The sequence below is a fragment of the Cydia pomonella genome, chromosome 14 (genome assembly GCF_033807575.1).
Source record: "Cydia pomonella isolate Wapato2018A chromosome 14, ilCydPomo1, whole genome shotgun sequence".
NCBI lineage: Eukaryota > Metazoa > Arthropoda > Insecta > Lepidoptera > Tortricidae > Cydia > Cydia pomonella.
The window spans coordinates 13,208,932-13,236,693 of NC_084716.1; the positions used below are offsets into that span (position 1 = coordinate 13,208,932).

Genomic DNA, 27,762 nt, shown 5'->3' on the forward strand with positions numbered 1-27,762 from the left:
AAGTTTTGCCAACCCTAATAATTGCTCGTAGCAATGCTGAGCCGAACGGAGCCGACAGCCGAACGCTGCAGTTTTCCCCACTGTAATTACATCACTTTGAAATTTAAAATTCAAAAACTGATTAGTAAGGGGCTCCCCGCGTTTAACATCGATTTTTCACTAGTTTTGAGTCGTTACTTCTACATTTGCAGTATAGATAGAATTCTAAGACAAACGGCTATCGGTTCTTTAATCTTTTATCTCCATTCTGGTCTGCCGGATTTTGAAAGAAATGAACACTTATTCTTTAATATATATTTTTAAAACATTGTCTAAAAAAACATTTTTTTCGTTACTCGATTGCTGTGAAGGATTTTACATGTATGAAATCTACACATTTGGGTTCGTCTTCGACGTCTCTTAAAACTGCTCACAAATTTTAATTTTAAACTTATTAACACAAAAGTTATAGCCAGTAAGTTTTTTAATCTAAAATTGTTTAATTTTGATACCAAATATCTCGAAGACGAATTTAAAACTCTACTAACTCTACTCTGTTAACTTTGACGTAAATATGTGACACTATATTGCTTACAACCGTTGCTGTTAATATGATAAGCTACAAAAAATATTAGAAAACTCTGAATCCCTTATTCAAATTGAAGGTCATTGGCGTTAGGGAGATATACAGAATGTAACTAGGTGCATAGTTTAAAGGAGGGTGGTACCACATATTAAAGTTATAAAATAGAAAAATGAATATTTTTAAGCAAACACTTTTATCTCACCTCAAGCGTTATCATCTCGCTAGACTCAATAAGGTTCGTAGTCGCCAAATTAATATCAATCAATTCACTCTCATCTTTATTTGCAGCATATACCACAGTGCTGTCCAGACAGGCAATTCGCGGGGACACCTTTTTGAACGTAGCGTTCCTTTTAGGCGTTTCTCTCGTCGGTGGCTCTTCTTTGTCAAAACTATTATTCATTCTTCTTCTTGATAATAATTCGGAAGCATTCTCCATACTGTGTCGAGGCACTGTGATAGTTTGATTTGGAAGTTGTATAGTTTTTATTGCTGTGTCTGCTTGATTAGGTAATTTTTCAGTCTCGGGCAACGCTTTTCTAGCTAAAGACAGCTTCTGACGCGCCTGTATAATCTCATTTAGCTCCTGTTTGTCTAACGTGACGTTTAAACTGTTTTTGCCCATATCGGCAGTTCGTTGCATATCCTTCAAATAGGCGTCGTCTTTCTCGAAAGTAGAATTCAAGTTTTCCTTTTCGTCCCGTCTAAATTTAGAGTTGGAATAGTGTAGAGTAACAGTCTCGGACATTTGTGATTTGTTTGAAGTTTTGGTAGTGTTTTTATCACCATTTTCCATAAGTATCTTGCTCGGGTCGATTTGACAGGCCTCCTCTTTAGCTTTGGTGTAGCTTTCGGATTTTCTGAATTCGTTTTCGCGTTTCTGGAAGTGATTGAAGGGTTGGTGGCGCGGGCGAGCCGATAGTAATTTCTCCGATTGTTCGAGATGTGTGAAGGTGGCTGAACTAAAGATGTTGTTGGAATCTGTGGATTCTCTGCCTTGTTTAGACATGTTGGAGACGATGTAGGAGGAGTTGACGGAGCTCACAAGGCTGGGGGGTAGAGAGTCCATGAGGCTGTCGTTGTCGGGGTAGGTGGTTTGCGAGAGGAAGCTTGTGCTCATGTCCTTTTCGTCTAGTATGGAGAGGGTCATGCTGGTCATCATTGGGTCTATACTTTCTCGACCTGACGGTGGTATTCCTGTAATAATGACAAAATAATTAAGTAATCCAAGCTTAGCTTTAGTTGTTAATCTGTAAGTGTATCGTTGAGGGTTGTAAATATTACAATTTACTAAATAACTATCTACCTTTTGCAATATTAATTTGAATATATATTTTTTCAAAAAAACCTAGGTCTCCATTTTCAAGCAGAAGTGCCGAGGATTGGTTTACGTTACCAGCAGCGCGTACACACCGCATAGCATGCGCGCGAGTGACTAAATGTCGTCTAGAAACTGACTCGAGTTTTGCTCCATAGAAAATAATCACAATTGACGGATCAAAGATGTACCAACCTAAGTCAGTGACATGTTTACTACATTTTTTACCTGAATCTCGGTGCGATGACAAACTCTTCCTACTGTCCATGGACTCAGGGTTGAAATTGCCAGAGCTCTCCATCATTAAGGAAGACACCAGACTTGGAGGTGACATTCGCATTAAAGATTCGCCGCTTTGATACATGTTGAGGCTTCCACGTTCACTCATTATGTTCGTTAGGCCCCTGTAATTTTTAAAAAGAAGCAAAAGTTATAGCCAGCCAGTTGAAGTATTTTGATAGTAAACATAAAAGAAAACAAATCCCCATAGGTATCATGTGGACTGATAAAAACAGAATAAAACTTGAAAGAAAAACGTAAGTATACAATGTTAAACTGTTGACCCTATTGCAGTTAGGTACAGTCAAGTGTACAAATATGGGACCACGCCACTTACTCAAAAATATGTCCCAAAGCTCTTAATTCGCCAATATAAGAGCTATGGGACATATTTTTGAGCACCCTTATTTTTATACTTGACTGTACAAACAGCAAAACTCCCTCTGTACATATATATATGCAAGGATGCTAAGCTAATAGTTTTGCTAATTGTAAATATGATTGTAGAAAGTAATGCAGTTAAATTGCATCACTACAAATTATGTCACTTTAAAATTTCGAAAGTAGCTATTAAAGCTAAGAAAGGTTGATGACGGAAAGTTATTACGTTCTATACTTTCGCCATCTATTCTATTTTTATGTCTTTCGTTTTGATTTTGCCATGTCATCGAATTATAAAACCAGTTTTAAATGATACTATAACGTTTTTGCATTTAGTAAGCTTCATATTACTTAACGATGAAGACGTTTTTTTCTTCTTAGCCATCTTTAGATCGCAGCGTCACTTTACTACTCTAAGAGTTCTACTATTAAAATTCAATATGTATCATCATCCCTATTTTGATTATGACCATCATCTCAAACTACTTTTATCGCTAGTACACCTATATATACACCAGCCTATATACTACCTATCAGCAATACGCATTAGCCATCTGTAGATGCCTTTGAAACAAGTTTCACGAATTGTCAGTTACCAGTGTGCATAATGGAATGTCCCACATGCCTCCTCTCACAAGAGGGTTTGGCCTATAGTTCAGATTGGGGACTAATATAAAGGGTTATACAGTCGCCATCAGATATATCGGAGCGGCCAAGATGCTCACAAATATCTGGACACGCCTCTACAACACTTGACACTTGTGAAGGTCTTGATGATCATGTCAAGGTGTAATATATTTCAGCGCCTTGGCCTCCGATATATCTGATCGATTGTAATACTCACTTATTAAATGTATTGTGAAGATTGTGCGCTGGCTGTGACAGATCAATGTTGATGGGTTTGGAAGGCAGATGATCTGAAGACAGACGCTCTGACGCCTCCGATACCAGCGTCATGTCTCCCTCATCTAACTGAAAATAAGAATTAATGCGTGCAGTCACCATCAAAATAATTTTATAGCTATAATGGCCCAGTTTCATTGGTCGATAGACTCGAGAGGGCCCGTATGCGGGGAGCGGGAGATTGTCATAAAGCATGCCATATGACCCGCATTCGGGGAACTGTTTTCATTGGTCGATAGGGCCCGTATGCGGGGTGCGGGAGATTTCCAAAACGCATGCCATTATGAGTTTCACTAGTCGTTATACCAAATTACTGCCTGCGGGGAGTCACTCGCATGCTGTATATCGACCGAACTATCGACTAGTCGTTCGCTAGTCGTTGTACCGTCTGCGGAGAGTCCCCACACGCTTATATCGACCAATGAAACTGAGCCATACAGTGCAGATTATAATAGGCCAGGGGTCGGCAAGCCGCGGCTAGCGAGCTACATGCGGCTCTTTGCTAGACTGCCTTTACTAGACTGTCAGCACCGCTGTTTTTGGGCTTCCATTGTCTAAAGAAATCTCGACACAAAAGAAGAATGTGAACAAACACAAACATACACTCAGTGGTGTCCAACGAATCGAATGTTCCTCTAACACATCATATTTGAGCGCACCTTACCATCTTGACAATCATCTACTAAATCCACTTTTTTGAAGTTGATTAATTCATTTATTTTATTAATTCATCAGAGAATCCCATAAGCATTTCATTTCGAGTATTAGAATTTTACAGAGCATTTTTGTTGATCCATTTACACAGAAATATAAACATCTATATCTGAAAATCTTCAAAAAAGCGCGTTTATACGGGACAACTGAAGACAATTTCGTGGAATGCTTCTACGATCGATCTGGTTAATCCACTCAGGTACTATTAGTTAGTGGATAGTGGGGGTATAAGGCCTGTACCGAAAGAAAAAACTGGTATTTTCAAGCCCCCTGTAATTTTTTTTCTTAGCAAGATGACTATGGAATTCTTACCGCGATAAAAAGTCTTATTATTAATCGTTTATAAGTCTTATAAGTTCGCCTTTGTACCAATGATGAGTGTTTTATTTCCTGTTTTGTTTTCATTTTTGTACAATAAAGAGATTTACTACTACACTCCTAAAGAAAAAAAAAAGAAAACTGACAAATGTCTAAATTAAAAGTCGCTTTTAATTGTAGTTACTCTAAAAACCTTACTTTGTTCTCAATCGCATCAGTTTTTTAGGGTTCCGTAGCCAAATGGCAAAAAACGGAACCCTTATAGATTCGTCATGTCCGTCTGTCTGTCCGATTCTGTCACAGCCACTTTTTTCCGAAACTATAAAAGCTATACTGTTCAAACTTGGTAAGTAGATGTATTCTATGAACCGCATTATGATGTTTACACAAAAATAGAAAAAAAACAATAAATTTTAGGGGTTCCCCATACTTAGAACTGAAACTCAAAAAATCTTTTTTCATCAAACCCATACGTGTGGGGTATCTATGGATAGGTCTTTAAAAATGATATTGAGGTTTCTAATATCATTTTTTTCTAAACTGAATAGTTTGCGCGAGAGACACTTCCAAAGTGGTAAAAAGTGTCCCCCCCCCCCCCGTAACTTCTAAAATAACAGAATGAAAAATCTAAAAAAAATATATGATATACATTGCCATGCAAACTTCCACCGAAAATTGGTTCGAACGAGATCTAGTAAGTAGTTTTTTTTTAATACGTCTTAAAATTAAAAAAAATTTTTTTTTTTCATCGAACCCATACGTGTGGGGTATCTAGGGATAGGTCTTCAAAAATGATATTTAGGTTTCTAATATCATTTTTTTCTAAACTGAATAGTTTGCGCGAGAGACACTTCCAAAGTGAAAAAATGTGTCCCCCCCCCCCCCTGTAACTTCTAAAATAACAGAATGAAAAATCTAAAAAAAATATAGATATACATTACCATGCAAACTTCCACCGAAAATTGGTTTGAACCAGATCTAGTAAGTAGTTTTTTTTAATACGTCATAAATGGTACGGAACCCTTCATGGGCGAGTCCGACTCGCACTTGGCCGCTTTTTTTCATTTGAACTTTACAGTTTTTTTTTTCGGTACACCCCTTATGTATTAATAAATAAATAAATAAATATATCTTTATTTCAGACCCAGAAGTCCATATATGGTTAGTAAAATTAACTTAAAACCTATATTATTAACAAAGGTTATACTATGCCAATCAGACCTACTTGACATAGGTCAAAGTAGATCTGACCTGCTCCATCCAATGCCACATTATGGGGCAGCTAAATCTGTCCGCAATCACCTTCAGAATGCTGTTTCGACTTTCCCTTACGCGACCCATTAGCGACGTGATTTTTTTACGCATTATCGCGTGAAAATCGTCCGTGTGCGCTTGGGCGAACATTCCTGATGCACTGCACCATTTTGGAAGTTTCAACAGCATTCTGAAAGCGTTGTTGTATTGAATGCGAAGGGCGTTGTAGGCTCGTTTCGTATACCGAACCCAAAGACCGCTAGAGTAAAAAGACTGGCTATATGCTTTGAATAGAGTTATTTTTACTTCCACGGAGCATCTAGCGAATCTTCGAGCTAGCATATTACTCCTAACCGACAACGCCCTTCGCTCCCTCTCGATATCACTATCATCACACAGATCATTAGTTATAATGTGGCCTAAGTATTTGAAGCGATCCACTACTCTAAGTACAACCCCGCCAAGCGACATTGGAGGTACAAAATATGGTTTTATTTTACCCGCCTTAAAGACCATCACTTCACTCTTGGCGGCGTTGTATACGAGTCCATGTGCGGCTGCATACTTCTCACACTTGGCCACTAACTGTCTAAGGGCCCCGATAGACGGACTTAGCAGCACCATGTCATCTGCGTAGCTTATATTGTTAACACAAGTGTTTTCAATATAGCATCCCGCATGCATGCTGCTAAGTTCGCCCATCAAGTCGTTCATATACAAGTTGAACAGTTTCGGAGACGTAAGGCCCCCCTGTCTTACACCACATTCAAGCCTGTACTCAGAAGATAGTGACTTGGCCCACCTGACCCGGTTTGTTTGATTTTGGTACCAAAACTTTAGCAAATCTGTACAGTCATTCGGTATACCTGCCTCCTCCATTTTCTTCCAAAGCATATTGTAATTAACCCTGTCAAACGCTTTGGAGAGGTCGAGGAAGCAGGCATAGATTGGTGTTTTCCTGTCCGTGTAGTACCCGACAGTATGCTTGAGACACATAATGGCACTTTCTGTAGATAACCCAGTTCTGAACCCAAACTGGGTGTCATAGATACTTAGGTACTTATCTAATGTAGAGTTCAGCATACTGTCGAGCACCTTCGCGGCAGTGGTGGCAAGAGAGATTGGCCTATAGTTCCCCGTGTCCGACAGATCACCAGTCTTGTTTTTAACGATGGGGACCACAGTGGTCTTCATAAGAGCTGCAGGTAAGTATGAATGGCCTATGCATAAATTTAGGAACATAGAGAGCACTCTAGGCAGATGAACGCCCGCATACCTAAAGTGTTCAATACTAAGGCCATCATGCCCAGGCGACTTTCCTCTTTGCATTATTTTAATCACGTCTGCAACCATTTTGGATGTGAAGAAAGTCTTCCTGGGCCTGTCAATGGCCCCAGCATCCCCCACATCAAGCGCAACTGACGGTGTATCCCTCAGCACGGATCTTACCGTGAAATGCTGTCGGAATAGCTCCGCGATGTCTCCATGTTCACTTTTATCACCAACACACACAGGCAAGCCAGACGTCACATTCATCCGTTTGGTTAGTTTCCAGAAGTCACTAAATTTACCGCCGCTATGGGCAAGGGCAAGCTTGTCCATAGCAACTGATCCTGCCGGTCCTGGCACCACTTTAATTTTGCCTTGAACTTTTTTCTGCTGTTGTTCATTTGCTCATATAAGTGACCTTGACGCGGTTTTCCTGCATTCTCCCAAAGCATGAAGTGTAGTCTGGCTTCCCTGTGAGGACCTGCAACGAACTTATTCCAACCAGCGATATATCCGCCCTTCCTTCTGCGCTTGCTTCTATAAGTATTTATCGCTGCATCAGTAAGAGCGGACACGATATCATTGTACATATTATCTAACAGCGTATGATGGTCGCGATTTCTGCACGCTCCTTCGCAACAGTCCCTAAGTGCTACCGGAGAATCAATTGATTTCAGGCGTTCGTTGCACAAACCACGATAACTATCAATCTGATCATCAGCCCTTACCCCCCATAACACTCTATTCTCGACTTCACACGTATTAAGTACTCTTCATTGCTATATGTACAATTTCCGCAACATCATTTTTTTATGTTAGCATAGTCAGCAAACGAGCAGACGAGGCGCCTGATGGGAAGCGGTCATCGTCGCCCATGAACATAAGCAACACCATAGGAGCCACTTAAGCGATGAATTATGTTTTCATATTACAATAGTAACAATAGAATATGTAAATAAAACCGGCCAAGAGCATGTCGGGCCACGCTCAGTGGAGGGTTCCGTAGTTACTCTTCCGTCACAATAAGCTAAACTGGAGCTTAAAGTATAGTAAATGATGAACAAGGGATGAAATGGTATCTTTCACCCGAGTTAAACAAATAGGCAAATTTGCATAATCAGTACCTAATTAAAGTCTTTTTACTATGAAGGGGAAACTTTTTGCGATAACTCAAAAACAGCTAAACTGATCATGTCCGCTATAGTTTTTATTTAATGTATTTCTTAAGCTCTACTTCCACGATTTTTTTCATATTTTTTGGACAGATGGTTCCAAAGTTAGAGGGGGGGGGGGGGGACACATTTTTTTTTTTCTTCCGGAGCGATTATCTCCGAATATATTCACTTTATCAAAAAATGTTTGTTGAAGACCCCTATTAGTTTTGAAAGACCTTTCCAACGATACCCCACACTGTAGGGTTGAAGCAAAAAAAAAATTCACCCCCAATTTACGTGTAGGGGTGGTACCCTAAAAAAAAAAAATTTTTATATTTTATTGTACGACTTTGTCGGCTTTATTGATTTATATATCTATGCCAAATTTCAGCTTTTTAGCACTAAAGACCACGGAGCAAAGCCTTGGACAGACAGACAGACGGACATGGCGAAACTATAAGGGTTCCTAGTTGACTACGGAACCCTAAAAAGCAACAGATAACTATGTAAAGAAACAGAATACTAGTGCGTCTCGGTTTACGTAACACAGTAGTGTTTGCCAAGGAAGTTTACACCTATGTAAACATATGACACAATGTTTTTAATATACGCGCAAGTGTTATAAAATCGGCATGTACAGTACAAAGAACGGATAAAACTGATTAAGAATGATAATGTTTATAAATCGATTTATTTTAAGCCGTAATAATAATAAAGTATCGATGAGTTGATTATAAGGTATACTTCCGTGTAATGTTTTTAAGAACATTTATTTCATTTGCAAGCAAATTTAAACTAGATTGAAATATCCTATTGAGATAAAAGAAGCTTAAATTATATTTTTGATAGCAACACAATCAACAACTACGATTACATGTCGCCTTAGCAGTCTTTCGTCCACATAACCGGGCCGGGCCGGGAACAAAGCATTACAATATAGGTATACAATAAAATGCCATCGCATATCGCATGTCTAATAATGTCATTATGTCACATGTGTGCCTGTCTAGCGACCTTCACAAAGGGGAGTTTTGGCCGAAGGGTGTTAAATTCTGACAGTTCCGCGGCCGGCTCCCTCACACTGCGGGGTTGTAAAAAGCATCGCAGTCATAATTATATTTTTTTAGTTTTAAGATATATTATATGAACATATGTATGCTAATTTTGAGGAATTTATCTATAGATTGTCTCTATAAGGGCCCCAAAAATAAAAACTCATAATGAAACAAGACTTACATAAACTTTGCGAATTCGACCATTCCTTGCCTAACAGTAAAGTAAACATTAATTATTAAAGGTCATAAAGTCCGCTTCTTCACTTGGCTGCTCGGAGCTATAGTGTACATTCCATTTTGTCGCTACCCCGTATTTTTTATGATATAGGAGGCAAACGGGCAGACGAATCGCCTGATGGTAAATTACCGTCGCCCATGGACACCTGCAACACCAAAGGGGTTGCAAGTGCCTTACCGGCCCTAAGATGAGAGTACGCTCTTTTCTTGAAGGTCGTACGGGTCCAGCAATACGGCGGGCGACAGTTCATTCCACAGTTTAGCTATTATCAATCATCCTCATCGTGAATTGTGGAAGCGGTCATACTGTATCAACGCAAAGATTCAAATAGCTGCACTTACCTGTCCCTCCTCTTCACTAACCAAACTCCGTCTCTTACTCGCGTACTCTTTAATCGCATTGCTGTTATCCGTATCAGTCTCCACATTGAAGGTTTTCAGCCTCAATATAGGGCTCAGAGGGCCCAGCGGCGCCGAGTACTTGTTGTACGTGAGATATTTGTTTGGAGTCGGCGGGTTTTCCACGATGCTCTGTATGCTTGGCCGTTGGGCCCGCTTCTTGGGCTTGACGAAAGTCCGCGAGTCGAACTTGTGCTTGTTCGGCGCTGCGACGTCATCTGGAGCAAGTAAGAACTTAATGGAGTATTTGAACTAAAAACAATACTCTTAACTGATCATTGTCAATTAACAGTGGGGACAATTGTAAGTATCAAGTACAAAAACTAAAGGGTACCTAGGTAAAATTAAAAGATATATAACTTAAAATATAGGTAAGCAAGATAAACAATTCAAATATAGCAAGAGAATGAGTCATTTTATGTCATAAAACACCATAAACCATATTTCCTTTGGAATTCGAACCTGGAAATAAGTAATTAACTATAATACAAATGTAACACATTCAATTTATAAACATTCATACATCGCAATGGAAAAAATACGACTAAAATAAATACCTACGAATAATTCATTCTTACAATCCAATGACCGGTATTATAGCACATAACACATAAGTAATAAGGTGATAATACAACATATTCACGGTAAAGTGTTATTTGTTTGGTATACTAAATACTAATCATGTGTCTTCTCTTCTCTAGTGCCTGAGTGTCAAACGCAAATGAGCTAGTGATATGATATGCATAATAATCAGAGCAAGCTGACATACAAATAGACTTGCACAATGTTTTACTACCGAGCAAGGATATGAAACTCTCGCGTGATATTAAGTATATTACATATACTTATACGTAGATATCAAGAGGTACTGTAAATGTCATGTAAATTAGGGTTAGTAATACAGTCAACAGAAAAAGAAATTCCACAACGAATGCTTCACACTAAAATTATATAGATTAGTTCGATTTAGATTTAAGATCTTTAGCTAAAAAACATCTAAGAGCATGCTGGGTGATCCACTCCCTTCTCCAGCCCATAGGTCCATAATACAAAAAAATACATAAACTACCCATCTCAACATAGGTATAGTAGCTATGCCTTTACTGCCGTAACTGCGACCCCCGTGGACTCTTAAAACTTTCAAATTAGGGTTTTTAGCACTATGAGGATTTTGTTTTACCTACGGCAAATTACAATATTCTAGCGCTAAGTGTCTCTGAGCTGTAAAGCTGTGTACGCGAACATAACACGTTTTTTATAACTTTATTGATGAGAAATTGCATAGGTGCCGTACTTCTACAATACAAATCCTCTTTATTGTCCAACCTCAAAATAAATTAACAAAGAAAGGAAACACACGTTATACATATATACAGATGTAAACAAAACGCGGCCTTTGTCTACCTAGTATGTATAGATATACATACTAGGTAGACAAAGGCCGATAGATATCTATATTATTTTGTTTGAGTATAAATCATCTAAATATTCGCAATGATAATATATCATTTAATCATTGGTAATTGATATCATTTACGAGGTCGCCCTGTCTCTACAATAAATTGATTACTTTGAGGACGTGCTTCCTTCCATGCATGCGTGAATGAATGCATTGTTGTGTTATCATATCGTTTAAACGCTACTGAGGCACAACCAGCTTCGTAATATATGGGACAAAGAGACCAAGTATGTTAGAAAAAGGGAATTAATAATTATTTTACTGAGATTCACTAAGAAGAAATCGATTTAACGATTTAGTTGGCTTGGTCGGTAGTGGGTCTAAGTCTAAGCAGGAGGTTCCGAGTTCGAGTCCCGGTAAGGGAATTTATTTGTGTGTTTATCTATGTGCTATACTGTCTATAACCGTGTAGTCCTTTTCTTGAATTTAGCATATCGTTAGTTGTACAGTAGGGTGGTCCAACTTTGTATGGAGAAAAAAGAATATAATACATTTTACCTCTACTAGGCTCCAAATTCTAAATCATTTGCTAAAGATTTAGTGGTCGCTATGATTTTGATATTTGCAATAATCTCATACAAACGAAAACGTACAAATGAACCCAAAAGAAAAGTAACATTTACGACCAGCATATTTTTAAAATAATTTTAATTAGATAAAACGTATAAAGAGCCATTTAAACATCTCCAAAGAAGAATTATTGATGGGTCAAATTATTTTCGTACATGTTTGTACGGCAGAATTGTTTCATTTATAGCGACCTCTAAATGATGTTTAGTTGCTCTAAATTTTGGTATGGTTTCTTTTTTGCGTATTTTGGATAAAAAAGAATCTTGTGGAAAAGGAATATTCATCATTTAATTTTTTTGGACAACCCTATTGTACAGCATTCATTCAAATAAGGCAATCTTCTTGATTAAAAAAACAATAGTCCTTTTTCCCACGCGTTGTATATACTATTAGGAACTCAAATAAATTCATCTTACTAGAGAATAACGGGCATGTCTGGACGATAAATTATAGACATAAATACGAGTAGTACTGGGCGAGACGTCTTTATATAACCCGTGATTTGAATTCTATATAATGACTCTTAATGGTTTTATTCTATTCTACAGCTCGTAGAAAAAATAGGTTCAGTTTAACCTTGAAAATATAGTCGAGTGTGTTTTGCTATTTTTAGGGTTCCGTAGTCAACTAGGAACCCTCATAGTTTCGCCATGTCCGTCTGTCTGTCTGTCTGTCTGTCCGAGGCTTTGCTCCGTGGTCGTTAGTGCTAGAAAGCTGAAATTCGGCATGGATATATAAATCAATAAAGCCGACAAAGTCGTACAATAAAATCTAAAAATTTAATTTTTTTGAGGGTACCTCCCCTACACGTAAAGTGGGGGTGATTTTTTTTTTGAGTGAGTGAGTGAGGTGAGTGTAGCATATTGTGACGGAAGAGAAACTACGGAACCCTACACTGAGCGTGGCCCGACATGCTCTTGGCCGGTTATTAATAGATACATTCTGAACTATTTCAAATTATAACATCAGGGATGGCTTGGCCTTTATAAATGCTCTTTTCACTTCTCATGCACGTAAAATTGACATTTAAGTCGCGTATAAGCGACATAAAAGTTATTATAATGGTCTAGAGCATAAAGTTAAAATAATCTATTTGACTTAGCTATAAAGACCCTTATTAACTTAGCTATAAAGTCCAAAATCTGCCATGCAAACTGCCTCTGCCCCGCGCGCCTCCGCTCACGACAGGCGCGCCCCCGACCGGCCTGAGCACGATTTTCTTTAGTCTTGAAAAAATACGGCAATATAAAGTAAAATATTGGATAAAATAATATAAATTGCCTCGGATAAAAATGGATCGCTTTACGCCCGTGATGTACAATCTACTATTCTTTACCGACAAGCCATGCTGAAATGGTCATCATTCTGTTTATTTAACTACATAAACCGTTCACTGTAAACGACCGATAACATGTTTGGTAAACAAAACACAGCAACATTAGACGTAATGCCTTGTCACATGAAATAACATTACCTCCCAACGAATTGGAGCACTGAGTAAGTAAATTAGGAAGAGTAACAAAGCAGAGTTTAACAAACCCATTAACCTTATACATTGTAAACGCATCTTCGGACCGCAATTAAACCTAATCATTTAATTTGCACCCGAATTCAGTGCAATGACTCATTTTCATGCTGGTTAATTAAACCTAAATATCCTAAATTATAAGAAGAGGTAGTAAGAAATTATGATGCCAAGCTGACATAAGTTGATAGAAAACACCAATCGAAACTGAATGTATGAAAATAGTCACGTGACTTTTCGTAGCATCGACAATAGTCACGTGAGTTTGTCGATGTAGGTATAAACGATTGTCATACCTATTGGTTAGGCCCCCAGGACTCAGGAGTTCAAAGTAGTATTAAAACAAACAAAGGCGTTTAGCCTTGAAGAGGAGGGAGAAGGAGGACTTACTGAAGGATAGCGGCTTATGAACCAATTTTTTCTTACGTAAATAAAGTTCGACAACGTATAAAACGTTTTTGCTCAGGATACAAAAGTGGTTATTTGTTTTACAAGGGGGCAAAGTTGTTATTTAACGGCTTTTGCTAATAATGATACCCGAGTAAGCGAAAGATTCCAAAGTTCGAGAAGTTGAATCTTGAGCGTTGCGAGGGTTTCAAAAATTTTCACCACACCACCGTGAAGAAAAAACTAACTATGAAATACCAAAAAAAAACAAATCAAATACAAATGAACATAATAATAAATAAAAATTCATTCAACATTATCATTTCAAAGTCATAAGGAATAAACAACTCAAATTTTGCATCTGATTTGATTACTTAGCCCTAATGTGGATAAAATGCAACGTTCACATTAGTCATTAGTTTTTGAACATTCAAGAGGGTAAACCAGGTGTGGTGAAAATCTATTATTGCCATAAATAAAATAGCTTATTTGTCCATACATAAGTAAACCAACCTAGACATTCTCGCCAGAGTTATTATAATACGCAATACTTTATTATGTTGTAAGACAAATTACAATGCGTACAATTTATACGCGCTGGGCACGCTCAGGAAATCGGTTGACATTTGTCAAAATGTCTTGACAAATACGAAGTGGCTTGCATACGATTGGACTTGTTATTATGTTCCTATAAAAGGCGTTCGTTTAATTTAAATGAATAATTGGCAGTGTAAGGAAAGGTACCAGTAACGTCCCGTCGCTGTACATAACGAAAGCTTTCTCTCGTATGGTACAAAATTTGTGTGCACTACCTACACTTGGGCTTGAAATCAGATGCTACGCTGTCTTTTCTTGTCCTTTTATGTCGATAAGCCTACATGATCATAAACTGTATGAGTAATACTCATGAGTCTTAGTGGCGCCGGGATCAGTCGTCATATATGTACAGACTAGCTACATATGATCACAAGTTGTTTTAAAATATTTTTCTTGATCGTCAAATGTGCTGTGGTGTACCTAGTAAACTACGAGTTGCCCCTATCGAACCTCGCGTGATTTGTGCACAAGCCCAAAGGCATTAATGGGGTCGTTACTTTCCGCGGCTGTCGCGGTTTGCCGGCCCGAGGCGCTTTCTTCGAGGTCGCAACGTGTGGGCTTGAATTGAAACTTTACACCGAGGTTCTTAATGCGATTTTACTAGCCTTAGTTTGTACATTGTAATGTATTTTCACGTGAACTACAACTATTGGAAAACATGTATATCGATTGTAGTAAAATACAGTCCCGAGTACCGAAAAATAATTCGGGAATGGGTATTTGACAACTGACTTTTCGCCTAGAACTAAATTGTATTGCAGAAAAAACTGCAACTATATCGCAATAGAACGCATGAAAGACAAACTATTAAATATATCCCTATACACTTGAACAGTTTGTATTAATTTATAACATACTTCTAATGATAAGACGAACATTATGAGTCCAGCTTTACGATACAACAATAACGCATTCATCAGGCTCTGAAATGTATGAATTATCTCAGCCTATTTTATCTCCGCTACATAAATTGGTAACAATCTTGTAAATAAAATAGCTCCCATCAGTATTCATACACTAACAGTTCGTACAGACACATACAAAGAACAACTATCAATTATCAATAATTGCAATCGGAAGCACCTTCCACTAGCACTTTCACTACCATGCTGACTCAATATGACGCCATAGGTCTTGCCGATAAAAAACAAAATCCAATCAGAGCCTCTCGCAACCGCCAATTCATTATAAACCGTATTAACGTTATATAAAGTACTTTCTTGACCTTATCTTGCGCGGATATAAAAGTGAAACGTAACGATATATGGAGTGAGGTTCGAATAATCGACGCGTAGGAGTGCCTAAAGGAGATGCAAATGCATTGTCTTTATGAACAAGGTACCAATACCTTCTTGCATGGTATGATAGCTTCCTGTGTATTACCTATATAATACAATCGTTCTTGTAGTCTTTAGGACAGAAGCTTCTACCTTTATTTTTCTTTCTAGTGTAAAAGCGTGTTCAGTGGTATAAATAAAGTTGAGTTATGCGACTTAGCCTTTATGTCTTTTTTTAACAAGGCTGTATGAACATGTTTTTTGTTTTCAATTAAAATGCGCACTCCGTCATAGCAACGTAGTACCCAATATGAACGTAGTACCTATAACAAAAACTATATAGAAATTAATATAATAATCGTAACTTCAGTTCAATTTCCATATTTTATTTTTTAATTCCAGAATGAAATTAAAAGGTACAATTCAATTTCATACACTTCAAAAAATCTCTGTCAGGTTTCTTTAAACTGCAGTTCACCTTACATCTAGGTACAATGTGTTATGGCGGCGCATAAGTTTAAGCGTAACCTAATACCAACTTTATTTAAATTTATGCGAGCAAACTGAGTGAAATCAGTGTTGATTGGCTGTTCATCAATAATTGTTAGTTGTTCTTTGATTATCGAAGCATTCTCAATGCGTATGTGTGTGTGGGTGTATGAATGAAAATACTAATTAGTGACCATTGTAAGTCTATTACTGTAGCGATAGGTAAAGTTATTGCGCGTTGGTTATAAATAAAAGGTAGCTTGTATAGTTTTGGGAAAACATTGTAATTTAAGTATTTTATTTTTACTTACTTACATAATACAAATTGGTCTTAATAGACTACTTTTGGGTTCAAGACTTCTTCAACTTAATTAAAAAAACCTCGTACAATCCGTCTTATTCAAGTGGGATGTGACTACTACTATATAGATTATATGAACTCAGTGCATAGTCACAAGTGTTATTTTAAATGTCAAACTTCTATGAAATTATGTTGTTTAGATAACACTTGCACAGTCTTGGTTCTTATCGAAAGTTCTTATCAAAATCGCTGTCAACTTAGCTAGGTCTAACGAAAATATCTTATTCGAAAGGATAATATTGCTCATAGAAAAATTAGCTATTAGTGTTTTTATAAAATCAGTTTATTTAAAATCTTGTAAAATACTTACAAACATGTAAAAACGTTAAGGCGCCCACTGATTACCAGTTCGCCGGACGATATCGGCATGTCAGTTATTCGCGATTGTCAGCTTTTGCGAGTAACTGACAGGCCGAAATCGTCCGGCGAACTGGTAATCAGTGCACCCCTTTAAACAGAAACCCATTTTTGACATATGAATTATGTTTCACAGCAAATCTGTTGTTTATTTATTTATTATTATTTATTTAATCTTTATTGCACAATACATGAAGGTACAAATGGCGGACTTAATGCCTTAAGGCATTCTCTACCAGTCAACCAATGGGTTAAACCAGAAAGATTAAGTATGTTGTATTATGTTCTTGTTATATACAAAACCAATTTTAGTTTAAAATTGTACCTTATAATGTAAAAAGAAAGACCAAGGTCCGTGACTCATCAGCTTGGCACAATTAACAGTTTAATTTAAAACCTTGAAAATAGATTAACTATTTGGGGCTAGGTATACGGATAAAAAGCAAAACTTTCAACACATGTGTCCTTCCGTGTCTAACTTATGGCTGCGAAACTTGGTCTCTTACTAAAAAACAAAGAGATAAACTTGCAAAGTGCCAGAAAGCTATGGAGAGGAGCATGCTCGGTGTAAAATTACAGGATAGAAACCGCAGCTCTGACATAAGAGCTAAAACAAAAGTAGCAGATATCCTCACTCACATAGATATGCAAAAATGGAGGTGGGCAGGTCACACTATAAGATGTAAGACAGAAAAGTGGAGCCAAAGAGTTCTCATGTGGCACCCTACAGACGGGTCAAGATCGCAAGGCCCTCAAGTAACAAGATGGGAAGACGAAATTATTCGTACAGTGGGACCACTCTGGACAAGGGTGGCAAGAGAGAGAAGATACTGGAAGGAGTTGGAGGAGGCCTTTGCCGACAGGCACACTGAACTAAGAGACTTCATATGATAATTCAAGACTATCAAAAAGAACAATCATGTTCTGAAACTTCAGAACAAAGGGCTATATAATAATATAATAAAAAATTTGGGGCTGACTTAAGAAAATGTTAATATGATTTGAGGGTAGACAATAGCACCCTTGGAATAGCAAGTGCCCATAGACAATTGTAACCACTTACCATCAAGTGGGCTGTAAGCTTGCTTGGCACCGATCGTATAAAAAACTTTTGTCTAATGAACTATGATTATAAAAATATAAACTTATAAAACATAAGTATAACTAAGTTTATACTTGGCTATTCAACGTTTCCGAGTAATATGGCGTTATTTGCCCTAGCCAAGCTGTATATAGTCCGACAAGGTGAGACGAGCATGCGTGAACGACTGAACGTGCATTTCCTTCTTAGAGCCAAGAAGAGCCTAAGTATTTATTGGAAAAACAAACATGTATGTGCTGCAGTCTTTACTTAAAGCATACACAAGAAACGTTTTTGAAGTTATTTGAGCTCGTTGTTCTTTTCTATACTACGTCGGTGGCAAACAAGCATACGGCCCGCCTGATGGTAAGCCGTCTCCGTAGCCTATGTACGCCTACAACTCCAGAGGTGTTACATGCGACCCTAACACTCCTTCCTTGTTGAGCTCTGGCAACCTTACACACCGGCATGAATACAACACTAACATAGTGTTATATGGCTGCGGTTTTCTGTAAATGGAGGTACTTCCCCAGTTGGGCTCTGTTCTAAATCTGGAATGACATTCGCTGTGCTGTGCCCTTCCACAAAAAGCGAGATGGACATACCCGGGTCCAGTTTCAAACCGTCGTTAAATTAAAGCAAGGTCATTTTTATGGAAATTTTAAAGTTGTAAGTGTCGCCCTCAAATACACATATCGAAGTGAAGGACAGACAATCGAAATGAAAATCAAAGTGCATAATTACAGTTAGATACACATTTTATCCTCGAATTGTAGGTATGGTCCTCGCCTGGCGCCCCGGATTGATTGATACAGGGTTTGTTTTATGTCTATAGAGGTTGAACATTTAGCGGCAAATATTGAAAATAATATTTAAGTAATATGAATTATTACACCGAGAACCAGTAAAAAGCGAACATCACGCGAACATACTCATCTGAATAATAGACGTTAAGCAGAGAGCCTAAAAAGTGTGAGTATAAAAGTCTGGTACTTAATGATGTTACGCTTTGCTTCCTACAAGAAGGTTACGTTTCTATCACTAGTATGGGAAAATGGCGATCACGCGATTTCCTACTTATTTCCCTTCGATCGTAAATGAACTGTTACTAAAGGTGTTTATAAAATAAATAAGTAGTAAATGAAAACCGATTACCACTTCGCCGGAGGATATTGGCTATTCGCAAAAGCTGACAATCGCGAATAACTGACAGGCCGATATCGTCCGGCGAACTGGTAATCAGTGGGCCCATTAATAACATGCCAAATCTGAGGAATAAACTAATAACTAATTTTATAATGTATTATGGTTAGTACTTGGTGTAACTGTAGTTAACTTAGTGCCTTTCCTAATGGGAACATGGTTCAGAGCTGGTAACCGCTACAACTTTTACTATGTTGTTTGGCATGGTATTTGTTTTATGTCGTTAACAAAAATACTTCCAGGCACACAATCTCTTTCCTTAAAAAAAGGTACGAAGAAATCAAAAACAGTGTAAACATAAATACTAGGTTTACAACTCGCGGATATTTTAATTTAAGTAAGTATATGATATTCTTGGTCAGATCGAAGTTTACCTCATTTCCTGTTATTGCAAATTCATTACCTACCTGTCCTAGACGGTCAGACTTGCAAGTATGTCGCAGTACAGCGTAAAAACGTATTTCAATTGCAATTGGATAATCGGGCTGGCATTGAACCGAATGCGACTTATGAATGGACCAGGACAGGAGCGACCATTACTAATGGCTGTTTAGAATTACCATCGTTCTTTAAGAGTCCTTATTCCTACAGACAAGCGTATTTTGTAAAATGCTTCCTTTTTCATTCAAGATTACGACGTAACTATTAGTATTTATTCAAAAACTGGTAACGTACTTAAATAATCGTTTCCTAAACTAGCGGCTCCAACAGTTCAAATTTTCATTTTCTCTTTTAAACCTCTTTTTTAATGAGTTTTTTTGGGAGTCTTTTCCAAATTTTGCAGTGAGATGTGGCGTTTCGGTTCTCAATTTTGCTGTAAACAAGAATCATTTGGTACATGAATGACTACAATTTGATTCAACATATCTCGTACGAGGGGCTGGAATGATTAACAATCGAAGATTCATTTGAAAAAAACTGATAAAATACCTTCCGAGTTTTCTTCATTTTTTGGCGAAAACAGGGTTTTATTATATTTTTTTTCCGCAAATTGTACGCATATTTTGCTTTAAAAATAATATTATAGCAAACTGTAACTTTATGTTAACCTATAAAAAAAAAAATCATAACTATGGGACCTACATTGCCGTAAATTTATATTTTTTTAAAACACGTATAAATCACGCAGCAGCGACGCCCCGCTCTCAGTCCGCGCGGAGCGCGCTTAGAGGACGGACCTGTGCTCGATTGTCAGGCATTCGTTGCGATCGTAATCAGCTACGGAGTTCCGAGAAGTGCTATATACTGCGATTAGAAAATCTTAATAATAGTTCATTTTTTACACTATGCTTAACAGACTCTCGCTTATTGATGGATTTTCAGTGGTCCTTTTTTTATATTACGTCGGTGGCAAACAAGCTTACGGCCCGCCTGATGGTAAGCAGTATCCGTAGCCTATGTACGCCTGCAACTCCAGAGGAGTTACATGCGCGTTGCCGACTCTAACCCCCTCCCGCCCCTCGTTGAGCTCTGGCAACCTTACTCACCGGCAGGAACACAACACTATGAGTAGGGTCTAGTGTTATTTGGCTGCGATTTTCTGAAAAACGCATTTTTACTTGAAATTACGTTAGGGTTTGCATTTGCATTATTATTTTTGACCTGGATGAAGTCCAAGTTCTCATGATGGAGTCAGGAGTTGGTCACCAGAACTCCTAGTCTATTCATCATAACTCCATCGTGTTTGGGCTCAAAAGATTTGCCCTGACGAGTACCACCGATCTAGATTAAGTCCAGGGTCTCATGATGGAGTCAGGAGTTGGTCACCAGGACTCTTAATCTACTTATCATAACGCCATCGTGTTTGGGCTCAATAGATTTGCCCTGACGAGCACCATCAATCTAGATGAGGTCCAGGGTCTCATGATGGAGTCAGGAGTTGGTCACCAGAACTCCTAAACTACTCATCATAACCTCATCGTGTTTGGGCTCAATAGATTTGCCCTGACGAGCATCATCAATCTAGATAAAGTCCAGGGTCTCATGATGGAGTCAGGAGTTGGTCACTAGAACTCCTAATCTACTCATCATAACTCCATCGTGTTTGGGCTCAATAGATTTGCCCTCACGAGCACCATCAATCTAGATGATGTTCAGGGTCTCATGATGGAGTCAGGAGTTGGTCACTAGAACTCCTAATCTACTCATTATAATTCCATCGTGTTTGGGCTCAAAAGATTTGCCCTGACGAGTACCATCGATCTCGATGAAGTCCAGGGTCTCATGATGGAGTCAGGAGTTGGTCACCAGGACTCTTAATCTACTTATCATAACGCCATCGTGTTTGGGCTCAATAGATTTGCCCTGACGAGCACCATCAATCTAGATGAGGTCCAGGGTCTCATGATGGAGTCAGGAGTTGGTCACCAGAACTCCTAAACTACTCATCATAACCTCATCGTGTTTGGGCTCAATAGATTTGCCCTGACGAGCATCATCAATCTAGATAAAGTCCAGGGTCTCATGATGGAGTCAGGAGTTGGTCACTAGAACTCCTAATCTACTCATTATAATTCCAACGTGTTTGGGCTCATGAGATTTGCCCTGACGAGCACCATAGATCTAGATGAGGCAAAGGGTCTCATGATGGAGTCAGGAGTAGGTCAACTCCTGACTCCATCATGAGACCCTGGACTTCATCTAGATCGATGGTACTCGTCAGGGCAAATCTTTTGAGCCCAAACACGATGGAATTATAATGAGTAGATTAGGAGTTCTAGTGACCAACTCCTGACTCCATCATGAGACCCTGAACATCATCTAGATTGATGGTGCTCGTGAGGGCAAATCTATTGAGCCCAAACACGATGGAGTTATGATGAGTAGATTAGGAATTATGGTGACCAACTCCTGACTCCATCATGAGACCCTGGACTTCATCTAGATCGATGGTACTCGTCAGGGCAAATCTTTTGAGCCCAAACACGATGGAATTATAATGAGTAGATTAGGAGTTCTAGTGACCTACTCCTGACTCCATCATGAGACCCTGGACTTCATCTAGATTGATGGTGCTCATCAGGGTAAATCTATTGAGCCCAAACTCGATGGAGTTATGATGAGTAGATTAGGAGTTCTGGGGAGTTCTGGTGACCAACTCCTGACTCCGTCATGAGACCCTGGACCTCATCTAGATCGATGGTGTTCGTCAGGGCAAATCTTTTGAGCCCAAGCACGATGGAATTATAATGAGTAGATTAGGAGTTCTGGTGACCAACTCCTGACTCCATCATAAGAACCTGGATGGACTTCATTCGGGTCATAAATAATAATACAAACCCTAACGTAATTTCAAATAACACTGAAACTCTATAGCACTAATGTGCGCAAACGATTGGCATCTTGACTAGGCAGCATGGGTGCGTAGCCACCATGCCAATCGATACGACAACGAAACACTATCTGTCTCTCTCTCGTACTAATATGCACAAACGATTGGCATCTTGGCTGGGCAGCATGGGTGCGTAGCCAACATGCCAAACGTTTACGATACGACAAGGAAACACTATCTGTCTCTCTATCGCACTAATATGCGCAATCGATTGGCTTCTTGGCTAGGTATCATGGGTGCGTAGCCAACATGCCAATCGTTTACGATACGACAACGAAACACTACTGTCTCTCTATCGCACTAATATACGCAAACGATTGGTATTTTGGCTAGGCACCAAGCAAGTGTGTGGCCAACATGCCAATCGTTTACGATACGACAACGAAACACTATCTGTCTCTCTATCGCACTAATATACTTTATTTATACCTGCAGTCATTTACTAACTTCTTCATTTTCCATTGGTGTGAAAGAGACAGAATAAAGAGCAAGGGTTATAGTACACTCTGTAGTCTGTACACTTAGTAGTAGTGTACATAAAAAAAACTACTGTGCATATAAAATAAAATAAAGAGTGCCCATATGATATCATATAGCACTAAAATTAATGTTGCTTGAAATTATATTGAAAACTATCAAGATTATTCTAGTCTGCATTGAAACGCGCGTCGCGTTGCCGGCCCTCGCGTACCGAGCGCCAACGCCATCTATCGAGCGTTATTTCGTGAAATCGGAGAACGCTCCAAGGATTAAGGGCTCTTAACTGACGTTCAAAAAAAGAAAACTAGAGTCAGACAAAACTAAGTTGGCAGCGATTTTGATAGCCCAGACGGTGCAAGTGTTAAACGTCAAACTTCTATGAAATTATGACGTTTACTTAAGACTTCTATGAAATTGCAACGTCTAGGCTGTCAAAATCGCTGTCAAGTTATCTTGATATGACCTTTAGTCTAGTTTCGATACGGGTGAATCGACTAAGTATTTCTTGTTGTTATTCTATCCCGTCAGCCAGGCGACAAGTGTAGCAGGATCAACGGACTTGGGTCATGACCCATTGTGGAAAGGGTTTCTAACTACCACATAAATGCATGTTTGGTTAATTCTAATGCCATAAAATCAGGTTTTAAAAATCACCCAAGCGACCGCATGTATTTGGATATATGAAGGTAGTACGTTGTGTTCTTCTGTTAAGGGTATAGGTAACGTAGGTATGTGGTAGGTTCAGTGCAAGTCTGCGGAGGCGCCTAATGAATATGAAACAAATATAGGCCCATACACTATCACCTAGTTTAGCAAAAACATTTCAACCTAACAAAAGTTCTGGCGATTATTTTGTTAATGTAATTTTTCATTATTTGGCGTTATCAGTCTTTATTTTCTTATTCCGGTGGATAAACCTAAAAATAGGTGACACTTCTATCTCTGCCTGTACCCTGTACTGTGGTACACACACATTCACTTCATTCACAATAGGCATTCATAAACCTTATTGCAAATACAATAAGATCCACCGATGTCATTAAGAGTTTTGCTGTCAGTAAATATATGGAATCGGATCTTTGTTCGAACCTGATGAGGCGCATCGAGCGACGCAGATCCGCGCCGTCATTTGTGCGTTGGCGCATAGATAATTTACTTTTAATTAGCCTTTTGTTTTGAATTTAAACCTTTGACCTCCAAAGCCACAGGACACAGTTTAATATCAACCTTAGGGCATTCCGATAAGGTTTATTATGATTTATGGTTGTATATAATAGGCGTGACGTTTAAAGAGTTAATCCGATCTTGTTGATGGTTGAATTTTTTTCTCATAGTTTTTTGTGGAATTCGACATTTCGAGACTGTACATCTCTAATAAGAATCAAATATTTCATTGATTCCATATTTGCAATTGTATTTTGTTATTTTTATTGTTTGTAAAAAATTGACATGTAAAAGTGCCCCTGTGGCCTAATTGCTGAATAAATATTTGATATTTGATGTTCCAAATGTACTATAACTTCATAATAATTACATTCGACCTACTATAGAACCCATACTTCCGTCTTATAAAATATATAAAATGGCATGAAACATGCAGAGTTATCAAAGACTACTATTCTAAGTTGCAAAGAAAAATTTATAATCCACATGATTAATTTTTGTACAATATCTCATCAAGCAAAACTCACTAATTACCACCACACTTTCATTACCTTATTGAGCTTACTGTGGGACTTAGTCAATTTGTGTAATAATGTCCTATAATATTTATTGATTTATTTATTACCATAATAATTCTTTCAGTAATTAGTAGGTTTTGCTTATTACCTGAAGATTTGTTGAAAAACTTAATTGTTATGTTGCATTAACTACCCCACTAATATAATGACTGTAAATACTTGTCTGTTTTGGAATTTGGGTGTTTACTTACATGATGAAAAATTTTAGAGCCAAGATATCATAACTTGCTAAGATAAATGACATTTTGATTTGTCAAAATAAAGATTCAGATTAGAATGGAATGGGAGACCTTTTTATAGGCCTCTGGCCTAATGCTTGGTGAAATAAGGGCGTGAGAAAGAGTTTGAAAGTGACGCGAGCACTAAGGGCTGGGTTGTGTTATAAAAAACAAGCACTTACTTTTGAGTAAATGATCTAGCACCGAGTACAATTCAGTTTCTGTCTGAAGATAATCTGCATCCTCCGTGAACGGCCAGTCGAAGGACAGCTGCCAGTCAACTATGTCTAAGGCCACACCAGCATCCTCTGGAGCAGTATTGAGCCTGGAACAATAACAATTACAATACTGGTTCCTCAACTTTCTTTATATCATCAGGTGACAAGCAAAACTCACTAATTACCACTACAAGTTCATAGCCATAATGAGCCATATTACAACTCTAATAAGGTTGATTTTTTATTTATTTATTATTATTTAATAAGCAGGCAGGCAGTTTGACAACTGATATGACCTGTATCCAATATTCATAAAGATAGTTATCATGAACGAGTAGTAGATATAATGTGCTTGTCTAATTTATTTTTAAACTGGTTCACATTTTGTGCTGAAACCACATCTTCTGGGAGTTTGTTCCAAGCCCTCACCACTCGATTGCTGAAAAAGTGTTTGTATGGTATTTTTGATTAGTTATTTTTTATTAATTTGTGAGTTTTGCTTGTCACCTGACGATATATAGTTTTCAAAATCTTTCTATTTTGAAATGTTTTCCAACTTAAATTTAAATAAATGCAACAGCCTGTTAATACAAATTGTGGTGTTATTAATTATGTAAAAATGCTTATAATTATTGATTTTCACAGTGTATTTTGGTAGAGGCTACATTTTTGTCTTATGTAACCTTGTATCATACATATTTGACGACTGCTGGCCTAGTGGGTAGTGACCCTTCCCATGAAGCCAATGGTCCTGGGTTTGAATCCCGGTAGGGGCATTTATTTGTGTGATGAACACAGATATTATATATTTATCTATATAATATGTATGTACCTATATCATTGTCTAGTACCCCTAGTATAAGCTTTGCTTAGTTTGGGGCTAGGTTGATCTGTGTAAGATTGTCCTCAAATATTTATTTATTTATTATTTTCATGTTTATCAATAAATCCGTCAACAAAGCAATTCTAAATCTTATCTTGGATTTTATCTCAGTTTCACATCAGACTTATCTTAATGTAATTGGGTATTGGATACAATTAACCCATTATCTAATGACTGTGATAACAAACTTTACATAAAATATTTTAATTATAACTGAATGTTGCATTATCCTTTGGTATGCTTGAGCACTGCATCCTTACATTCAACTTGTCAACATTAAGTTCATGTTTTGAACAGCTAATATTTTACAGAAGGTTATCAAGCATATTTTTTTTTATATGTAAGGTTAAATCTTGAAGAAGCAAAAATTAAAGTGTGCTAATCTATATCCTTATAAGTTCCCGCATACTTGTACAAGTACAATTTCAATCCAAGTTTTCAACTCTTATATGTTACACCCCACAGATAAAGATACTTTGCTATAAATATTAGGCCTCTTTTGGTATAGTTATCCCACTGGATGTAGCCACTACATTAAATGTAATAACTATGAAGTTATGATAATATTTAAATCTATAAATGCAAACTGAATGAAAACTATACATAGTAACATAATAAGGGGTTCTAGTCTGATTGCAGAAATCATAGAAACCAGTGGTAACATTGTACCATTTGTAAAGTTCTTAAGTTTTATTATTATGGTGACATGTGGGTGACCTACATAGTTACATGAAAACATTGTGTATCAGTCAAGGCCTTACAATCTGTTTACAAAACAACTGAATTGTTGCTAATTATTTCAAAACTGAACCATTTTCATCTCATTACATGACTCAGAGTGAGTGTCGAAAGTGGACTAAAAACTAAACTACCCACTATTTTAGCATTGTTTACATAATATACATGATGATAACAGATATAAATAAAAAGCATGCTTTACATCACCTGTGAATCATCCACAAATACAGGTTTTTATAGGAGTAGCACTGGTTATTCTGGATATCGTAACGAGTGCAACAAGCCAAATTCGTACCAATAGGAAGTTAAAATGTCAAACGGACACAGCATGCCTGACCCAAAAAAACTATGTCACGCATACAAATTTTACAACTGGGATAGTAAATATGCATTCTTACCATGTCTGTTCATCGGAAAAATCCAAAGATTCCACGTCGATTAAATCACAATCGATCATATCTTTGTTTATATTTTGATCACCCTGATTCATAATACCAATTTTGTCGAGACATCAATTTGGCACTTAGTACGAAATCACAAACAATTTACATCAAATAACTACATTGACTAAATCGTATACTGTAAATATAATAAAGAAAAAGATATTATATTATAAGAACCAACACGAAACGTCCCAGACAAGTTTAGTTCGGAATTTGACATAACACCATAATGCCAAAAAAAAATAGAAACAACGGTAAAAACCATAGACAAAAATTTAACGTACGCCAATATTCTACAAATATTGTATTTAATTTTTGAATTGATAACAAACTTAAAAATAAAATTTATTCATTAAATATTAAAATGAAATCATGCTAAAGAAAACATTCACACAGTAATCTCATATCTATCGATAAGACCATTTGCTTTATGGTTCTACAGCGATTGTCTATGCCCAAAACTGCCAGGACATACATTACTCCCCAACTTGAGGGAAAAAGTGGAATATGATAAATTAAATTAGACATCAGAAGTGCGAGGTTAGGGTGGAATCTCA

At 37.6% G+C, this 27,762-nt stretch overlaps 1 protein-coding gene across 3 annotated transcripts in view; it reads right to left on the minus strand.

Moving 5' to 3' along the window:
- Positions 1-27,712, minus strand: part of LOC133524982 (uncharacterized) — a 48,105-nt gene extending 20,393 nt beyond the window's left edge. The window contains exons 1-6 of one of the 3 annotated variants that reach the window (XM_061861159.1): positions 27,161-27,712; positions 25,106-25,248; positions 9,790-10,064; positions 3,388-3,515; positions 2,112-2,287; positions 768-1,762 (exon numbers count right to left, since the gene is read on the minus strand). In XM_061861159.1, the coding sequence (XP_061717143.1) occupies positions 768-1,762; positions 2,112-2,287; positions 3,388-3,515; positions 9,790-10,064; positions 25,106-25,248; positions 27,161-27,252 (1,809 nt within the window). In that variant the 5' untranslated portion in view covers positions 27,253-27,712. The remainder of the gene's footprint in view (positions 1-767; positions 1,763-2,111; positions 2,288-3,387; positions 3,516-9,789; positions 10,065-25,105; positions 25,249-27,160) is intronic. The other 2 variants (XM_061861158.1, XM_061861157.1) reach the window with 2 other exon arrangements.
- Between the last annotated feature and the right edge of the window lie 50 nt (positions 27,713-27,762).